Raw genomic sequence first — 20,803 nt, 5'->3', positions numbered from 1 at the left:
AAACCCGGATTTCGAACATCTATTTGGGGATAAGGGTATTTACATTTCTTTTCCCTTAAAAAACCAATCTACTCCCCAGCACCAATAAATCACTCCCCTCTTTCCACAACCAAACCCCCTTTTTTCCTTGAATCCCTTATTTTGTTTCTTCGTTTAATTTCTGCCATTACTATCTGAAATTTCAATGGGGAACTTTAATCTGCTTCCGAAAGAGATCATGTTAGAGACCTTATCTCGTGTTCCAACAGAATTCGTCCTTGAGTGTAAATTGGTATCGAAACCATGGAAAAATTTGATTCAACATCCATCTTTCTCGTTGATCCACTTGAATCATCTCAATAATCTCGATTCTGCCCATGATCCTGGTAAGTTGAGTTTCATATTTGATAAGTATTGGTCTGACGAAGAACATTTTTGCTATTCTGAGTATGATGAAAGTTTAAACCGTTTTACTATAACAACAAGGATTGATTTGAGACGTCCTTTTGAGGATTGTCACATTCTAGGATCATGTAATGGTTTAGTCTGTTTCAATGCATACGTTGATAATCTCTATCTGCAACCTGCTTATGTCTGTAATCCCATCACCAGAGAATTTATTCTCCTTCCAATAATTGAAAGAAAAAGCTTCTTAACTGGATTTGGTTACACTCCTTCAACCAATGAGTATAAAGTTGTTAGAATCTGTAACGACAGGGTAGACCCAAATTATGGAATTGTGCAGGTATACACTCTAGGCAGTGGCCTTGGATGGAGAAATGGTAGGAAAATGGACTATGATGTGATATATTTTAGTCAACGTGGTGTGTTTGCGAATGGAGATATTCATTGGGTGGACATCAAAGGAACCATTGGTGCCTTTGATTTGGTCGATGAAGAGTTTCGAGAACTTACATCACCACCTAGTAAACCACGTTCTATTCCTGGACTACATGTTTTAGGAGATTTTTTATGTGCATCTTATGAGCATCATGAACGTTTTGACTTATGGGTTTTAAAGAAGAATGAACTAATATTAATGTCAGACCAATCACCTTTACAAGGAGTGGTGGGGTTTTATGCTGCGATCATCGCGATAAAAATGTCTATCGATACACTCCAAAAGCTTCATCTTCAAGATTACTTGTGAATTCTGGTAATTACTTTGCATTTGGAATCTCTCACAGGAATACCTTAGTGTCATTGAAAGAATTAGGAGAAAAATATACGGAACTAATGGACTCAGGTGAAAGAGCAAGATCTAGCAGGGAGACAGAAAGCAGTGGTCATGAGCTGACGGAACAGAAGGAAGAAAAAGATCTCTAAATGAGTATAAACGGGTAAGTTTTATTCAGAACATTAGATCTGAATTGCTGCTTGCTTTTAACTAAGAGAAATTGTTACGCTAGTTACAAATATTTCGTCTAGAATCTAGATCAATAATATAGAAGTATATGCTGGAAAAGCTGTGAAAACTGAGAGCTTTCTCAGTGGTGATAGGACCACTTCTTAGAATGCTGTCATTTGGAGATTTAGTAAGGTGTTTATTCTGACGAATAGAATAAAAATAGTTGTTTGTTTTAGAAACGGCATTTTAAAGCAGCTGTTAGAATTTTTAATAAATAAATAAATCCCATTTATCAGCGAATGCCATAAGAATAACACAAAGGCAGAACCTTGTTGTCACTGACTTCAAAGGGGGTGATGCTCTTTGGAGAAAGGCAGTAGATTCTTGGAGGTAAGCTTATTTCTTTAACATGTTTGGTTTGACTGCTGAGTTTAGCTGTTCGTCTTTGGTATTGAAAGAAACAAACCTCACACTCTGCCTACATAAGGATTTATGACAGAGATACTTTTGGTATCTCTTTGACTGGATAATTGCACCCATACCTATTGAATATTCCCATATTTATATGCTGTGATATGCGAATCTAACATTCAACAACTTCTTTACTGGCTCATCAAGATTGTATGTGTACTTGTTTGTGCTTATTTGTGCATTTTATGGTTGTGATTATTCTGTTGGGCATCGTTGTGATTATTTGTGCATTTTATCTTTCGTAGTGTTGTTGTCTAAGGAATCCAGTACCTTAGAACTCAAAGTGAAACACCATGACGTGCCTTGCATGGCTCCATACAAAAAGGGAGATGCTTCATGCTTCTAGACTATTCACATCCAATGCAGGCCTGATAATAGCTCAATTGAGACCTAGTATTCCAACTTCAACAGTTGTTCCTACTTCCTTTTCAATGTCATGGGTACCTTGCATACCACAGTAGATTTTTTTCCCCTAACCCAAGGATACCGAGCGAAAAGTAATAACCACTTCGATAGTTGTCACCTAGTTGGATCTTGCCCGTTTATAACCCTTGTTGGGCCAAGTAAGAATGTCTAACTCACAGCATAAGAGTATATGTGTTTATGTTGATTTTACATGTTTTTGTTTCATTGAACTAAATGCATTGGAGGATCAGAAGTTTGCTTATGCAAACGGAATTGGATGAGTAGATGCAGGGAATTTTTTTATAAAGTAGTATCCATAGTTATACAACAGAATCAATTTAGTCCCAAATTATGCTAGGCTACTGCGTGTAGCCAAGTACTTTGTTACAATGTTATCAATTAGATACAACCCCTCTCTGAAGTTTGAACTGCTTATTTTGGATGTCTTGTGGGTCTTTGTTGTTTATCATCTTGCACTTTTGCTAGTGGACCTGCTGGTCTGTTCAACCTTAGTACGAGCCATATATCATTTGGTCATTTCTATACTCATGCACTGGGGTGCCTCTGGATATATATTAGATATTGCTTCAAATTTTGTGCTGAATGCACCTTTTTCTCCCTTATCCAAGTTTCAGTTATTTGCCAGCAATTTCTTTCCATGTTTCTCAATGTTTGTTGTGTGGTGTGTTATGCCTGCTGATTGATTACTTGTTATCTCTTTTTATATGTCTCCAATCCTTTCCTCTCTTATTGTCAATGGATGATGTAACATTGCGTTTGTTACAGTTTCAATTCAAAAGTTTAAAGCCTTAGATCTATAATCTTCGTCAATTTGGTTATCATCTTGCACTTTTGCTAGTGGACCTGCTGGTTCGTTCAACCTTAGTATGGAACCCTATATCATTTCGGTCATTTCTATACTAATGCACTTGCAGTGCCTCTAGATAATAGATATGTGGTCGATATTGATTCAAATTTTGTGCTGAATGCGCCTTTTTCTACACTGTCTAAGTTTCGGTTATTTCCCAGCAATCTTCCCATGTTTTTCCGTGTTTATTGTGTGGTGTTATCTGTGCAGATTGATTATTTATTACCTCTTTTCGATGTCTTCAATCCTTTTCTCGCTAATTAACAGTAACTGATATAACATTGCTTTTGTTGCAGTTTCAGTTCAAAAGTCTAAAGCCATAGATCTTCGTCCATTTGCAGGTTGCTGAATTGGTATACAGAAGGCTGCAAGTCTGGTGTTTAGAAGATGAGCATGCAGTCTTTTGGTAAGTTATGTTGCAGACCACAAAGAGACAAGTAATGTAGAATAATTTGTTCCAAACAAGTAAACAATCAAAAATAAGAACTGGTAATGTCAGCCTAGGCACTTAGCTGTATGCATTTTAGTCGTCATGATGCCCCATGGTTGTTGTTTTTTCTTTTTGTTTTGCCTCTTAAATTAAAGCTTGTTTTTGCTTAATTATACTCTGATCAGTGTTAGGATTTTGGCTTCAAGATTAGCCTAGCTTAAAAAGTCTTGACTTGCTTGTGCGTTGACCATTTAGAATTGTGTATTTGTCGGATCATGAATACTGTGGTTTACATTTCACGGTAGAAGGCGAGCATTAGAGGCTTCCTCTTCGGATGGTACTCAAGTGACAAAGCAAACACCTCAAGAATGGATTAAAATAGACAACACCTTGGGCGCTTGACCCTCAATCACCTATAAGGTATCACCCTGCAATGCAACATTTTTAGTTATAAGACAATATATTTCATTTCCCCCTCGGAAACAAAAACAACCCATTTCTAAGTATCAGACACTCTCCACAACCAAACCCCTTTTCCCCTTGAAACCCTAGTTTTTTCATACTTCGATTTACTCTCTCTTCTGCAATTAAATCTCTGAAATCGCTTCTCCTCAATTGCAATTTCAATGGGGAATTTTAATATGCTCCCAAAAGAGATCATGTTAGAAATCTTCTCCCGTGTACCAGCTGAATCTCTATTAGAATGCAAATCGGTATCAAGACCATGGAGAAATTTGCTTCGACATCCATCTTTTCCGCAGATGCACTTGAATCATCTCAATGAAATTGATTCTGCAGGTAATTTGAGTTTGATTTTTTATACAAAATGGTCTGAACCGTTTTACTATACCGAGTATGATGAAAATTTAAACCGTTTTAATAGAACAATAAGGATCGATTTAAGACCTCCATTTGAAAATTATTATATCCTTTGCTCTTGTAATGGTTTAATCTGTTTCAGTGCATTCCATGAGAGTTATTATCCGCAACCTGTATATATCTGTAATCCAATCACCAGAGAGTATATTGTGATCCCGACGATTGAAGGAAAAGCCTTGTCAACTGGATTTGGTTACAGCCCTTCAACCAACAAGTACAAAGTTGTTAGAATTTTTAGAAATCAGAAAAACCCAGATTGTGGAGTTATTCGGGTATACAATCTTGGCAGTGGCATTGGATGGAGAAACAGTGGAAAGGTGGACTATGATGTCAATTGTCATGTCTTTTTTCCCACGAGGTGTGTTTGCCAATGGTGCTATTCATTGGTGGAATAAAAAAGGAACCATTGTTTCCTTGGATTTGGCTGATGAAGTGTTTCTGGAACTTCCATCTCTACCGTTTTTGCTACAAGCTGGTAATCCGAATCCTATTATTAAACTACATGGTTTGGGGTTTTTTTTTATGTGCATGCTATCGCAATGGTCTAAGTTTTGACATGTGGGTTTTTAAGAAGAATATTTGGAGTAAAGAGTTTAGTAATATTAATGGAAAACCGATCAGCTTTAGGAAGAGTGGCGGACTTCTATGCTACGGTAGATGTGGTAAAAACGTCTATCTCTACACTTCAAAAGCTTCATCTACCAAAGGCTTGTGAATTTTGGAAAGGATTTCCATGTTGGAGTCCCTCACAAGAACTCCTTAGTGTCGTTGAAAGCATTAGGGGAAGAAGTTACGAAACTGTTGGATTCAGGTGAAAGAGCAAGATCTAGTGGGGAACAAGAAAGCAGTGATCATTTTCCAACAGAGAAGAAGGAAGAAAAAAATCTCTAAAATAATGGGAACCGGTATGTTTCATTTTGATTTTTTAGCTTTTACAGGAATTAGGTAACAATTAGTGTTTTCTGAACATAACTCAATTGGCAATTTGAATTACTAATAGCTTTCAATTGAGCTAAACTGCTGTGTTGGTTACAAAATTTTCGCCTATAAAAATAATGTTGAAGTGTATGCAAGAAGAATCATGCAAACTGATAGCTTTCTCTGTGGTTCTTAATATATAATATTTGGTTCCTACTTCTTAGCATCACTTCTAAGAACGCTATCATATTGAGGTTACTGCATGATTTTGAGTTGTTGAATCTGATGAGTAGAATAAAATGATCGTATACGAAAACAGCTGTCTGAATTGAAAAGGCATATTTCCCCATTCGTATGTGGATGACATAAGGGCAGAGAACCTTGTCATTGTATGAATAGGGGGTGATTCCCTTTTGGAGAAAGACAGTGGATTCCTGGAGATAAGCTCAATTCGCAAAACATGTTTGGTTTGTCTAATACTGCTGTGTTTAGCTGTTAGTTTTAGATTAGCTTATTTGGTGTTGACGGCAATGTCTAAATGATACCATGACCTGCCTTGCATGACTTCATACAAGAGGGTGATGGATATTTCAGGCCTCTAGGCTATTCACAGCCAATGCTGGACTCGTAGCAGCTCAAATGATACCTAGTATTCCAATTTCAATGATTGTTCCCACTTCCTTTTGACTCTCATAAGTACCTTCCTTATTTAGACACCACTTTGCTAGTTGGTGTTTTAGATTAGCTTATTTGGTGTTGACGGCAATGATACCTAGCTTATTTAGACACCACTTTGCTAGTTGTCACTGAGTTGAGTCTTGCCCATTTATAACCCTTGTTGGGCCAAGTAAGAATGTCTAAATCACACAGTAAGATAAAATGATGTGTTTATGTTACTTTTACATGTTTTTGTATCCTTGAACAAAATGAATTGCGGGATTTGGTGCAAACTTCAGTAAACCCAATTCGCTTATGCAAGCAGAATTGGATGAGTAGATGCTGGGTTTTTTTTCTAAAAGGTAGAATCCATAATTATATTGTAGTCTATTTGGTTTACTATTTGTTATCACTTGTGTGTTTCTGGAATGCTTTCCTCGGCTAAATGGTAATGCATGATATATATTGCTTTTGTTTCAGTGTCGGTTTCAATTCCAAAGCTTAAAGCCTTGCTCTTATCATCTTCGTCAATTTGCAGGTTGCCGAATTTGTATCGACTTCTTCATGTCGGCAAATCTGGCGTTAAGAAGACGAACATTCAGTCTTTTGGTACTTATGTTGCAGAAGGCATAGAGACAAGTAATGAACAAACGAGACTAGGACTCGAAGCCAATTTAATCTTAAATGAAATCGTTACTGATTTGTTACAAACAAGTAAACAATATGGAAGATCAAGTAGTTGTTGTTAAAGTAAACAATCAGAATTAAGAACTGGCAGCGTCGCCTAGTCGAGAAGGGTGTCCTGAGACTCATGATGCCCCATGGTTTGTCATGTTTCCTTTTTATTTTGCTTGTTAATTTAAAACTTGATTTTGCTTATACTCTTCCAAGCTAGGATTTTGGCTTGAAAAACAGCATAGCTTATAAAGTCTTGACTTGCTTATGTTATTGACCATTTAGCAGTATGGGATCCATGAATACTGGTTGCACATTTCAATAAGTTAAATGAAGTTGAATGTTACAGAATGAACATTTGTAGTAGTGGTAGGTTCAGTGAAGTTCAATGTTACAGACTTGCAGATGACAAATGATAGAAGTAATGAGCTTCCGAGAGAAATTCTGGAAGACCAAACCCTTCTTAAACTGGTCAACATTGTTTGGCTTAACCAGATGGGGGTTTGGAGGGATGAGTCTGCCACATAGAGATGAAATCTAAAATGTGTAGGGTCTGTGACTCTGTGGCTGCTATTTCTTTGCACCATTAGGTGGCACCATTCAGACCGTTAATTTCATAATTTTTGATCTCTATGGAGAAACAGAGGTTCCGTTATTATTGGTTTTGGCTAATACCCACATGACATGTAGGTGAGGGAAGATTTGGGCCAAGATGATAAATGAATAATTTCGCTTGATGCATTAATTCTTAAAGACCTATGGAAATATATAAACGAATAATCACTATATTATATATAAAAATAAACTAAAATGCATATCATTAGATTTTACACAAAAGTATATGTAAAAAAAAATTCAAAAAAAATCATCTATGGTTGATTGTATGGTTTTTAAAAGCGTACGCTTCACGTTTCAGGGCTACGCTTCGCTTCAAATTTCAGCATTTCGCTCTGAAGCGGTCATATGAAGCGCATCTTTCATGAAGCGTACTCTTCATGCTTCGGAGCGTACACTTCGCTTCAAATTTCAGCATTTCGCTCTGAAGCGGTCATGTGAAGCGCATCTTTCATGAAGCGTACGCTTCACGCATCGGGGCGTGCATTTCGCTTCAAATTTCAGCATTTCGCTCCGAAGTGGTCATGTGAAGTGCGCCTTTTGACTTAGTCAACTCCTTTCCCGCCTAATTTTTAAAGCTTTTAAAAGAAAAATATGAATGTTTTAAGGGGTAATCAAACACCCCACCTCCCACTCGCCTGGAGAAGGTTGAACTAGTGTGCACACGCTTTGTTTTTGATAATAATTAGACTTATATAAAATTTATATAGATATTATCTTCCTAATAAATTTATAATTACTATTTACGACTAATTTATTTATAAGAAAACATCCGCTTTAAACATCAACCACGAAGCGACGCTTCACGCTTTGACATACACATCGCTTCCTAAAAATGAAAAATGCTTTACGCTCCGCTTCATACTTTCAATACATTGTCTTTTTCTTCCGTCCAAACCAAAATGCACCGCATCCTTAATTTTATGCAATGCTTGCACAATTTATGGAATATTTTGCTCATGTTATTGCAAGTAATATTTTAAAGTAATCATCGCTTGAGAGGCATATTTAAATGACACATTTGGTACGACGCTACTATCATCTGTTTCAGGATCATTCTAATCATTCATTATCAACTCAATAATTTTCCCGTTTGTTGGAGATTCATTATCACTTGTATACTACCTCACCACCAACACCACTCCACCATGGCATATCCAACCGTTCATTTACAAAATCAGAGAGTTCCTACAACAAATATCACACCCGTAGATTTTTCATGTTCACTGAGAAACAAATCAACTAGCCCATGTTTTAGCAAATTTTGTTGCTGATAAGACTGAAACACTCGGTTTCCCTGCTACAAAACCATTTGGCTAGATATGTACCCCAATTTCTCAATAGTCACGTAATTCAGGACCAACTTGGCCTGATTTTCCAATGCGTTCTTACGCTCGCTTAAGTTTGGTTTAATTGTAGTTTGGTTTAAAAAAGAAAAAAAGAAAAAAAAAATAACCTGATTAAATTGGGGCCTATGGATTTTCACATCCACCCAATGAAAAAAGATGTAGGGTGTCTAAATTTGTTGAAACTACCAATTTACCTTCTAAAAAATATTAATACTACAAATTTACCTCCATTAACTTTTATTAATAAAACCTAAAACTAAAAATCAGTTTCAATTCCTAACTTATAAACCGATTCTTCTTATATTCTTCTCCTTCTTTGTTCATTTTTTTGAAACCAAAATATTGTCGATTATCGACGATCAAAAATACGATTAATTGTTTTCTTCTTCTATAAAATGTCACCGAAACAAGCAAGAATGAAGCATCCTACTAACAAAATATTTCCTAGTGAGAATAATCCCGGAATTGTTGAAGCAATTCGATACAAAACGAAGAAAACAATTGAGGCAGTTGAACCATCTTTGATAGCACAAGAGGAGGAAATAGGTCGAATCAGGTACTTTTATATCTACTCAATCCTCTAAACTAGGTTTTGGTGACATGCAATCGCTAAAAAATCGATAATTTTGATTTCAATTTTATCCGGGTTTACCAGAATCGGTTTATGTTAGTGTACATGTGAACCGATTGTAATATGAATCGGTTGTTTTTCATGCCCTCTATACCCGATTCTGTTGTATGTGTTTTCTGGTTCAAAAAATTTGAACTGGAATCGGTCAATGTTAATAACAACATAGCCCGATTATGTAACCGTAGGGATAACCGTTTTCCTGTATCTTTTTTCGCTAGAATCGGATTACATATGTGTCCACATAGCCCGATTATGTAGCCACTACTTAGCTATAATCGGATTTCATTTGCATATATAAAAACCCATTGTTGATGTGGAATGTTATAATCAGGTTTTATAACAGTATCAAGTAAACCTATTGTTGTAAGAAAGAATTCCCAATGTTTCTGTAACTTTTTCTTGTTAGAATCGGATTACATTAACACTTATATAACCCGATTGTCTATGTGTTATGTTAGCAATCGATCTTTATATGTATATCGAGTAAATCGATTTTATACCTTGAATTCAAAAATGTGCATTGAATTCCATTGTTGTTTGTTGCTTATCTCCGTATTCTATGGGCCAAACAAGGGCAAGCAACAACACCAAGCCGAAAAGAGATACAAGAAGAAAAATGACTTTGGTACTCCTCAGAGTTTGAGACCTCGTCAAGAGGGTGGTAAATTTAAATTCTTCCCACCGAAGGGGCTCTGGGAGTAAAGCCAAAGCGATCCACATCAATGACCCACCACCTCAAGCAAAGCAACCAACGCAAGAAGAATCTGATTCTGATACACCTACTGAAGAAAGAGGTGGTGATAGATAAGTTGCTGAAGAAGAAAGTGACGAGGAGGAGATGAATGAAGAAGAAACTGGTGGCAAGGAAGGTGATGAAGAATAAACTGGTTGCAAGGAAGGTGATGAAAAAGAAAGTGAGAAAGGTGATGAAGAAGAAAGTGAGGATGAGGATGACGGAGAAGAAAGTGAGGATGAAGGTGATAGAGAGATATGATAAGTTCAAGAATAAGTCCAAGGAGGAGACGCTCAAGAACAAGGTAAGACAGATGGTAAGAAAGATAGTCCAAAGAAGAAGAAAGGGGACTACATGCCGACCGGGAGAAGATTTTTCCTCGCGTCCCTAATGATCCTGTGAAAGGGTTACTCGGTGATGGAGGACGGGTGTTATGGGGGTACAAGGTGAGTTGGGTCGCGGTCGTCTGCCATACCATTGTAACTACCTAAACCTTCTTCTATGTAACATAAAACTTATTATCTGTGTAGTGTTTTTATTATTTTCCATCGGATTTGTTTTGTTTTATAGGATCACAAGGATGTCGTTCGTCGTATGAATCCAGGAACGTCAGGGACTACGATGAAGAGATGGCCACTACAAGCAATAAAATCAACCATCGGCGAAGTTGAGGAAGTAATAGATCTAATCCAATCTATGGGGCTATTTCCTACGGTCTAGAATTTGGATCTTGGTTACGATAAACCTCTTTGTTCCGCCTTTGCCGAGAGATATTACGGGTGTTGATGGTGGTTTTTAGCTTAGGGTTAAAACCGTAAAACCCTAGTCAGACAGTGACGTCACAGAACTTGAGTAATAATGTCTCCACCAAGCGCATTTATTGAACCCTTTAATATGTCTACGAGAAAATTACCAGGGTACCTTTTTTTTGCTAATTAGGGTTTCGATAGGCCAAACCCTAATTTTCACACTACATGTGCCAATGGCATACCATGCCAGCCACATCTCCACGCCAAGGCGTGCCAACCATGCCAGCGCACCACATGTGCCAATGGCATGTCGTGCATCCAATATCTCCGCGCCAAGGCATGACAACCATGTCAGCCGCACCACATTTCCAATGGCATACCATGCCAGCCACATCTCCGCGCCAAGGAATGCCAACCATGTCAGCCGCACCACATGTGCCAATGGCATGTCGTGCCAGTCATATCTCCGCGCCAAGGCATGCCAACCATGCCAGCCGCACCACATTGGCCAATGGCATGTCGTGCCAGCCACATCTACGCGCCAAGGCATGCCAACCATGCCAGCGGCACCACATGTGCTAATGGCATGCCGTGCCAGCCACATCTCTGCTCCAAGGCATGCCTACCATGCCAGCCGCACCACATGTTCCAATGGCATACCGTGCCAGCCACATCTCCCCGCCAAGGCATGCGAACCATGCCAGCCGCACCACATGTGGCAATGGCATGTCGTGCCAGCCACATCTCCGCGCCAAGGCGTGCCAACCATGCCAGCGCACCACATGTGCCAATGGCATGCCGTACTAGCAACGTCTCCGCGCCAAGGCATGCCAACCATGTCGGCCGCACCACATGTGCCAATGGCATGCCGTGCCAGACACATCTCCGCGCTAAGGCATGCCAACCATGCCAGCCGCACCACATGTGCCAATGGCATGCCGTACCAGCCACATCTCCGCGCCGAGGCATGCCAACCATGCCAGTCACACCACATGTGCTAATGGCATGCCCTGCCAGCCACACCTCCGCGCCAAGGCCTGCCAACCATGCCACATGCGACAATGGCATGCCGTGCCAGCCACATCTCCGTGCCAAGGCGTGCCAGCCATGCCAGCCGCACCACATGTGCCAATGGCATGCCGCGCCAGCCACACCTCCGCGTCAAGGCATGCCAACCATGCCATATGTGCCAATGGCATGCCGTTCCATCCACATCTCCATGCCAAGGCATGCCAACCATGCCAGCCGCACCACTGTGACAAAGCTATGTCGGCCCTACGACATGTCGCTGGCTGCCAAACGAAGGGTTGCGACAATCAACGGCCACCCTTCCATCTGAGATGCAGATCTTAGCCGTCCAAGGTCGCCATCTAACGAGAGACAACCTTTGGCCCAACGACAAGCCCTAATTTTGGTCGCGCCCAAACCATGCCAAAACCCTAGTTTTTGGTCGCGCTTAAACTATGCCAAAATCCAGGTTTGACCACGCCTAAACCGTGTCAAAGCCATGTCGGCCATTCCTTCATGTCGCTGGCTGCCAAAACGAAGGGTTACAACAATCAACGGCTACCCTTCCATCTGTGATGCGGATCTCAGCCGTACAAGCTTTCCACCAAACCAAACGATTTGTGGCAACCTTTTGGTTGCGATGCCAAAGTTCCACAGTTTTCGCCGAACCCTAATTTGGGTCGCACCAAGAGCATGCACGAGCCGTGCTGGCCATGCTTCCATGTCGCTGGCTGCCAAACGGAGGGTTACAACAATCAACAGCCACCCCTCCTTCTGAGATGCAAATCTCATCCATACAAGCTTGCTACCAAAAAACTCGTGGCAATCTCTTGGCTACACTGCCAACTCTTTGGCCACGCCACACACTTTGTTATGCCAATTCTTTGGTCACGACACCAAACCCTAATTATCCACACCAAGATCATGCGCAAGCCATGACAGCACTGTGGCCACGCCACTGGCTACCAACGGAAGGTAACCACAATCAACGGATAGCATTCCTCTCAAGATGCAAAATATCGACCGTCGAAGGTCACCACCGAGATGGCAAGCCTCCCAATCTCAACTTTCCAAACAATAGCAACATGCTACAAAAAACACTCGAGACATCAAAACATGTCACAAACTGGGGGATGCTCATCAGGATATTGGTCTGGCGGTTTACATCGTGCGGCATACACTACGCCCGTTACAAGAAAGTGCCATAAGAGTGAGGCGGTTAGTAAATACAAGAAGTAATGGTGAAACGTTTCCTTCATTATGGAAACATCAATTCCAGGTGTTACCCGTTACCGCTTTCTTCCATTTACTCAACCGTTTCCACTTCTTACGAGACCAGGGTATGTTTCATTGCGACTTGTATAAATGGGTCTCACCTATTTCCACCAAAGGACAAGTTTTGGTCAGGAGAATACAACACTCAGAAATCACTTGTTAGCTTTCCCATTTGTTAGCTTTCCACTTTCTGATACAAGTCGTCAAACAACTACTCTTTCCGAATCAACTATTCTGGTCTCAACACTCTCTTCGCTTCCCTCCTTTGACCAACCCTTGTCCTTCACTTTGTGACCGAAGCAAGTCTGGAACGACCATTTTTTGGTTTAGGCCGGATTTGTACAAATTGATCTCTCGAATCAAAGTACTCCTTTGCAGTACATTGTTTAGGGTTTAGACTCGTTTCTCACCCACACACTCGAAACTACCAAAATCAGAAAAAATTGTTTTCACCCTCAAACAATTGGCGACCACAGTGGGAGATCAATCTCTCGGTTGCAATATCGATTTCCAATTTCCAGTATCACCTTTCAATTCCAACTTCAACATGGTGGAACTCATATCCGGATCAACTGCAAGTTCCGAGAACACCAACGCGGAATCTGTCCATGGTGTTAACGCTCATTCCAGCGCATAAATACACCACTTACTGATCATAGCAGCACTGAAAGCACTCCTTCAGATGTTACACCACCAATTACAAGGGTCAGAGCCGCTGCCGCTTCTAATTTTTCTGCACACCTTGTTAATCCTGGCAGCACCGAAAGTGCTCCTTCGGGCGTTACACCGCCAGTCACCAGGGACAGAGCTGCTGCTACCACCCTTAATGCTTCGTCAAGCATGGCGCCTCCAACCGCCACTAGGACAGTTACCCCACCAACGGAACGAGAAACCGGAGGAGCCAGAGGGAGCCGACCCTATGTCACCATCGCTGATTTGATGGTACGACAGGAGGTTCTTGATAGAGCCCAGACGGACTTGGTATCGACTTAGAATGAAGTACCCGTCTTTCTCAAGGCTATGACAGAACGGCTACCGCAGGAGTCACGCCATCCAGAGCCGATAGGAAACGCTTCCAAGCCAGAGCCCCATTGGAGAGAAATCAACCGTCCAATTTTGTCACACGAGAGGATTTGGAGCAACTTTTTCGGAATCGAGTCAAAATTGATGAAATAAACATGCATTAGCATCAACCCCTTACCCACCTTAAATACAAAGAATTCCTCTTCAAAGATGATACTATTCTCCTCAATTCACTCTGTACGACGGCACTGGAATAATGCACGTGAGTATATCTCTCGATTCCCGGAGTCCAAAGGAGAACACGAGTACAATCATGTTCTCCGTCTGAGGGAGTTTTCGAAATCGCTTACCGGAAGAGCATACACGTGGTACAACATCATCACGCTAAACATCATCGTCAACTGGGGTGACATGGTTACAGCATTTTACAAGAAGTACTTCTTCATGTCTGAGAAAGTTACCTTCTCGTATCTAGGAAGGATGTACCAACGAGATAACGAACATCCAAATGATTTTTTCAAGAGATTCAGGGTTCAAGCACTAGACTGTCATGACTCAAACGTGACCGAGCAATAGTTGGTGAATTCCTGCATCAACGGTATGTCTCCCATTTACCGCGCCTTGCTAGAGAACCTACATTTTCAGACATTCTCTGAACTCCATGAAGAGGCTAAGCGATCATCCACAACAGTGATAGACGCATTTATGTGTCTAATTTGTCCCAATTGTTTATATTGTTAGTGCTCGATTCTATACTTATTTGGTTATTTTATTTATTTGTAGGTGTTTTTGGAGAAATAAGCTTTTACGACGAAATTGGCTAAAAAATGGTTTTTGCGCTCGTGGGAGAAAACTACTATACGGACTCTCACATTGGATAAGGGGCAACCTAATTACTAAGGGGTGACCCATTTCCAGGCATCTGTTAAAGGGAGACCGGGACTGGTTAGGGGGACATCCTTCTCAAATTCAAATATTGAATTTTGGCGGGAAAAAGAAGTGTCACGTCTGGCACTTTTTGTGTTCGATTTCAAGCGAGTTTTAAGGAGATTAATGCCCGGATTTGCACTGGACTTGACTTCCTAGACTATAACAAGATCAGTACAACAAATTAGACCCAGCCAATTGGGCTGGAAAAGTCGGAAGAATCAACCAAAGTTCAACAGGACACGAACTCTCTGTTTAGGGTTCAAATATTTTTGAGATATTTGTGGAAGACTTCTACGCGTGGAAAAGGAATATATATCCTCTGGAATTACTATACGCTCAATTGGAGATATTTTAGGAAGGTTTGGACTGCTGAATATTGCGTAAGAGAGTTTGGCAGAGAAATAAACACGGAACTTGCTGAGGAGATAAACGAAAATATTGGGGAAGATTTAATCGACTTATTGTGTATATAAAGGCTGTTTAAAGTCTTAGGAAGGGTTATCAAGAAGTTTGGGGAAGTTTAGAGACCACAGAGACGCAGCAGAGAGGCTGGAAGACGAAGAACAGGAAGCTGCAGGAAAGCTTCCTGCTGCTGCTCGAGGAGGAAGAAGAGACGAAGAACGGACCCTTCAGGACCGTCGTTCTTCAACAGTGCTAGCAGCAGCAGACTTGCGTCGTTATTCAACAGCAGAACAACAGCGTCGCTTATCAACAGCAGCGCTGAGGTATCGTTCCTTTCTGGACGCTTAAAGTCGGTCGTAGTTTCACTGTATTATATATTTCACTCTTTTAATCATATTTTGAGCATCAAGTATGTATTTTGAGAACATGATTATTATGAGTAGCTAAACCCCAATACTGGGATGATGGAGGAAACCATTCTTTATGCATGAGTAATTTTATTTAATTCTTTAATGACTATTTGCACTATTATGAATGGTATTATGATTTTTATTGATTATTTGTGATTTTGTCTGATGATGTATGCTTAATCCATGAGATTCTTGATGCATCATGCTTATGATTTACATATAATACTTGCAAAATCTATTTTTGGCAAAGTAAGAGTCGATATTTGTTATCAATATAAGCTTTAATTGTCTAGAATTAATAATTGAATCGCATGAGTATAAGAATTGGTGAAATCCTGAGTCCCAGTATCTCTTGATCCTGTGGCAATTTTTTTATATATTTTTGTTTTTAAATCTATTCAAGTCCGAGCATCGAATCCTTATTTACCGCAATCTTAATATTACAACAAAATGGCGCCGCTGCCGGGGACTTGTATATAGATTTGTTTTTAGGTTTAATTTTTATTTATTTATTATTATTTGTTCCTTTTTACGTTTCTTTTTGTGTCTTTGATTTACAGGTTCGAAGTGGAATACTAAGGACTTGGGAACAAAAAGCTTAAAGCTAAAAGCTAAAAGCTAAAAGAGAAGAGAAAAAAGACATAATTTTTTTTTTAGGATTTAATTTTATTTTTATTATTATTTTTATTTATTTTTGTATATAGTTTTTATATATTTTTTTTAGAATTTGTAAATAGGCTTTATTTTTCATAATTTTTGTAATTTTTGGACTTTTTATTTGGACTTTATTCTGGACTTTGGACATTATTTTTAAAAACCCTACGGAAGGGTTATAAATTAAAAAAAAAAAAAATTAAATACAAACTGTTTGCAGGGAAGGACGACGATTACTATATCGTCTCGGCCCCTCGGGTTCGCACACGTCATAGGAGTCGTGGCCCGAGTCGACAACAACGGTTCATCGCCCGTCTGGTACGGGAGGTAAGTCCAATCGAAACACCCGCGAATCTCCTGCAAGCGGGTTACTGTCTGCCTTAAGGTGATAATTGTTTGAGGACGAACCGGACTGTTTTTAATTTCCTAGTAAAGGGCAAGGCCTGGCCAAATCAAGATAAGGACTCGGATTTCATCACCGTTTCCTTCTTGCCCGCCTTAGGAAAACGAAACCAAACGCGAACCTAAGCCTAAAATTTTGAATAGAACGAGACCAATAGGGTAACGAGCTTAATAGGAAACTCGTTCGAAAAATATTGGTTGCTCTTTAAGCACATTTCAAAGTTCATGATGGTTTCTGTGAGTTGAATGCGTGACTGCGCCGCCTTGTGATAGCGGTGAGGCCTTGGGTATCAAAGCTCCACTGAGCTTCCCTCGCCTCAATTCAACTTACTTTGACTCAGATTGATTCCAGAGGGGTTTGCTCAAATTGCAACGAATTCCCTTTCGAAAGATAGAAGCTGGTCTAGAAACAATCTAAGTGGATCCATCATGCTTTTTGTTTGCTAGAAATCTTTAGGTTTGCTTTGGTGGAGTCGAGTCGGTCTTGTTTGTGATTGTATAGAATCCCTCTGTAGTTTATATTTCTTCGGTGATGAATCCTTTTGAGGAGACGCCACCTGCGATGACGTTGCGAGAATATATGTCTAGAAATTCTCGTTATCAAGAGACGTCTTCGGAAATGACTCTTGGTGAATATATGCGTGGGCAGCGATATATGGATACTCCAACTTTTATTGAGGAATCACCTCTAACGATCTATGAGAAATATTATAAACATAGACCATGTAGTTTGGAACAAAGATTGAGAATTCTTGAATTTCAAAAATTGTATCATGATGATGAGGATAGTGATGATGAAGAATCTGAAATATGTAGGCAGAGTAATCAGGAATTTGTTTCTCAAATTGAGCCGTATAATGATAATGTTATTTCTAGTTCAAATCCAAATAATTTTAATAATTATTCACCTATTGAAAAGGACGAGGATTTGACTAGAGATACCACAGTTTTAGACGAGGATTACGAAGCCGATAATGGTCTAGAGAAACGAGTTTATTCTGAGAATATTGTTTTAGAGTCTAGCGATTTAGAAACATTAGTCTTAGACGAAGAACATGAACTCGTAGAGATTTTAAATATGAGTAAAGATGCACCACCTGATAATAACTTAGAAGAATCAATTGACCATTTTCAAGAATCTAATGATCCAGAAATTAGGGAGATTGTGACTAGTCTAGATAGAGACACTGAAAACTCTAAGTTTGGGGGTGATTATCACTTCCCTAGTGCCTTACCTGTAACTCTCAGAAAGTCCCTACACTTAGGACTTGATATCTGTGCCTCAACCATTTTACAAGATTACCTTCATACTCGTTTTCCCCAACCTAATGATGTCCAGGAAGAAGTTCAGTCGTTAGAAACCCATCCTCTGGTTGATGTGGTTTGCCCAGGCTATGATCCCCAGATTGACTTTGTTTTCCCACCAAATAGTTTTCTTCCAACTGTGGGAACGTTTAGATTTCAAATGTGTCACTTATTAAGTTCTAAGACTAAGCCTAAGTACTTTAGGAAATTAGAATCGACACATTTGCTTCAGAATGACCACTACTCTGACTGTGGTCAACTATGTAAGTCATACCTAATTGACTTAGAGGATCCTAAATTATTTAGGTTATTTTGTGATTCCAGGTTCTTATCTGAGTTTTTCCAGACTCTAGGACCTAATAATTTGAATCCTACCTATGAGGAAATTCATCCGAGGAAAATAGTCTATTTAGACCCCTTCATAGAACCTGAACCTGAACCGCAATTAGCGATAGTTATCCAGAAACTAGGTAAGGGCATGCTAGTCTTGTACATTTTCTTGGTTCACTGCAGTTTCCTTTTGTCAGCTCTTTTTGGTTTTAAAGACCCACAGTTATTCCGGCTATTGTTATACGGTTCGAGTTGACTAAACCTTTTCTATGTCTGGCTGAAGACTTTAAACTTAGCACTTCTTGGGAGGTAACCCAAACTCATGCAACCAAGTAATATCTTTCCTTAACTCTTTTGCTTCAAATGGTAATAGTTTCTCCTTGTTCATGTTTTTAATTTTATCTTTAGAACATTGAGGACAATGTTAGGTTTAAGTTTGGGGGTATGGGAGAAACTTTTTAGTTGCAATAAATAAACTCCAGAGCTTAGAAATTATGCCTATTGAGGATTGCACTAACTAATCTAAGTGGATGGAAGCATTTTGATTGTAGGAGTTTGAGGAACCAATCTGATTAGATGGAAAAATCTAAAGAGTCTATTCATAAAAGCACAGAGCTCAGGTGTTAGAAATAACATGATAGTTTCACCATATCTCGTTGAGTCCTTTTCACTTCTATTTTTATTTTATTTTGTTTTTAAACTATGTTTCTCTAAGTAATAGGTGGGGCCCACGATTCAAGTTGTTACCAATGCTAGGGTGAATTAGAGTGATTGAGATACCTTCAGCCAAAAAAAAAAAAAAAAAAAAAAAAAAAAAAAAAAAAAAAAAAAAAAAAAAAAAAAAAAAAAAAAAAAAAAAAAAAAAAAAAAAAAAAAAAAAAAAAAAAAAAAAAAAAAAAAAAAAAAAAAAAAAAAAGAAAGAAAGAAATTGAGACCAGACCATTTGACCAAAAGGAATAAATTCAATAAAGTCGACCACTGGTACCCTTGTATATGCCAGTTGTGTTGACCTAGAGTTAGGTTATCGACCACTGGTACCCTTGTATATGCCAATGTGTTGATATTAGTCAGACTAGTATCTCAATCCATTAGGATAGGTTCATTTTGGCGGAGGCCTTCAGACAGATATGGGAAACGTCGTTCACTTAGTAAACATCAAAACCATATATGTTTTCTATATCCATCTTCTTGATCTATCCATGTGATTAGTTTTGACTCCGAATATGATGTCCATAGTGCAACTATTTGAGTAGAGCTCTGTCACTTTATATGAATTTTAGTATGCTTGAGTGCAAACTCGTGTACAGCAATTGGAATTTCGCATCAGGGTACTTCTTCCTGTAGTCAATAAGTATGCCAACCAAGGAGATTCTTTAGTGCCTTCCAAGGTTCTGCGTAGATAGCTAAGGTCTGGAGTACAGGTTTTGTGGGTATATCTCTGGTAAGCCCTCCCGAGACTATAACTCGGCCACTAGGGCCACCTAGGGGTTTAAAGGCTTATTGCATACGCTAAATGCAATCGACGATGCCTGCGACAGTGAGTTAGGATTTTATTTTGTAGTTTTGATTTGCTCGGGACTAGCAAATAATAAGTTTGGGGGTATTTGATAGACGCATTTATGTGTCTAATTTGTCCCAATTGTTTATATTGTTAGTGCTCGATTCTATACTTATTTGGTTATTTTATTTATTTGTAGGTGTTTTTGGAGAAATAAGCTTTTACGACGAAATTGGCTAAAAAATGGTTTTTGCGCTCGTGGGAGAAAACTACTATACGGACTCTCACATTGGATAAGGGGCAACCTAATTACTAAGGGGTGACCCATTTCCAGGCATCTGTTAAAGGGAGACCGGGACTGGTTAGGGGGACATCCTTCTCAAATTCAAATATTGAATTTTGGCGGGAAAAAGAAGTGTCACGTCTGGCACTTTTTGTGTTCGATTTCAAGCGAGTTTTAAGGAGATTAATGCCCGGATTTGCACTGGACTTGACTTCCTAGACTATAACAAGATCAGTACAACAAATTAGACCCAGCCAATTGGGCTGGAAAAGTCGGAAGAATCAACCAAAGTTCAACAGGACACGAACTCTCTGTTTAGGGTTCAAATATTTTTGAGATATTTGTGGAAGACTTCTACGCGTGGAAAAGGAATATATATCCTCTGGAATTATTATACGCTCAATTGGAGATATTTTAGGAAGGTTTGGACTGCTGAATATTGCGTAAGAGAGTTTGGCAGAGAAATAAACACGGAACTTGCTGAGGAGATAAACGAAAATATTGGGGAAGATTTAATCGACTTATTGTGTATATAAAGGCTGTTTAAAGTCTTAGGAAGGGTTATCAAGAAGTTTG

At 39.4% G+C, this 20,803-nt stretch overlaps 1 protein-coding gene across 10 annotated transcripts; it reads left to right on the top strand.

Annotated features, from left to right (window-relative positions):
• Window positions 1–88: 88 nt before the first annotated feature.
• On the top strand, window positions 89–6,934 carry LOC113296299. 10 transcript variants are annotated; one of them, XR_003333035.1, is made up of 5 exons: window positions 89–365; window positions 1,167–1,319; window positions 3,413–3,477; window positions 3,807–5,285; window positions 6,494–6,934. XR_003333035.1 is itself a non-coding variant. In XM_026544609.1 (3 exons), exons 1-3 carry the CDS (start codon window positions 357–359, stop codon window positions 6,702–6,704), a joined length of 285 nt encoding a protein of 94 aa, XP_026400394.1. In that variant the 5' UTR covers window positions 89–356; the 3' UTR covers window positions 6,705–6,934. The 10 variants fall into 10 exon arrangements, 2 of the variants coding, with proteins under 2 accessions (XP_026400394.1, XP_026400393.1); XR_003333033.1 differs by lacking the exon at window positions 1,167–1,319 and having other exon boundaries at window positions 3,368–3,477; XR_003333031.1 differs by lacking the exon at window positions 1,167–1,319 and having other exon boundaries at window positions 3,368–4,299; window positions 4,463–5,285.
• Window positions 6,935–20,803: the final 13,869 nt, after the last annotated feature.

Source organism: Papaver somniferum, chromosome 7 (genome assembly GCF_003573695.1).
Source record: "Papaver somniferum cultivar HN1 chromosome 7, ASM357369v1, whole genome shotgun sequence".
In the NCBI taxonomy this organism is placed as follows: Eukaryota; Viridiplantae; Streptophyta; class Magnoliopsida; order Ranunculales; family Papaveraceae; genus Papaver; species Papaver somniferum.
This window is presented reverse-complemented; position numbering and strand designations above follow the sequence as displayed.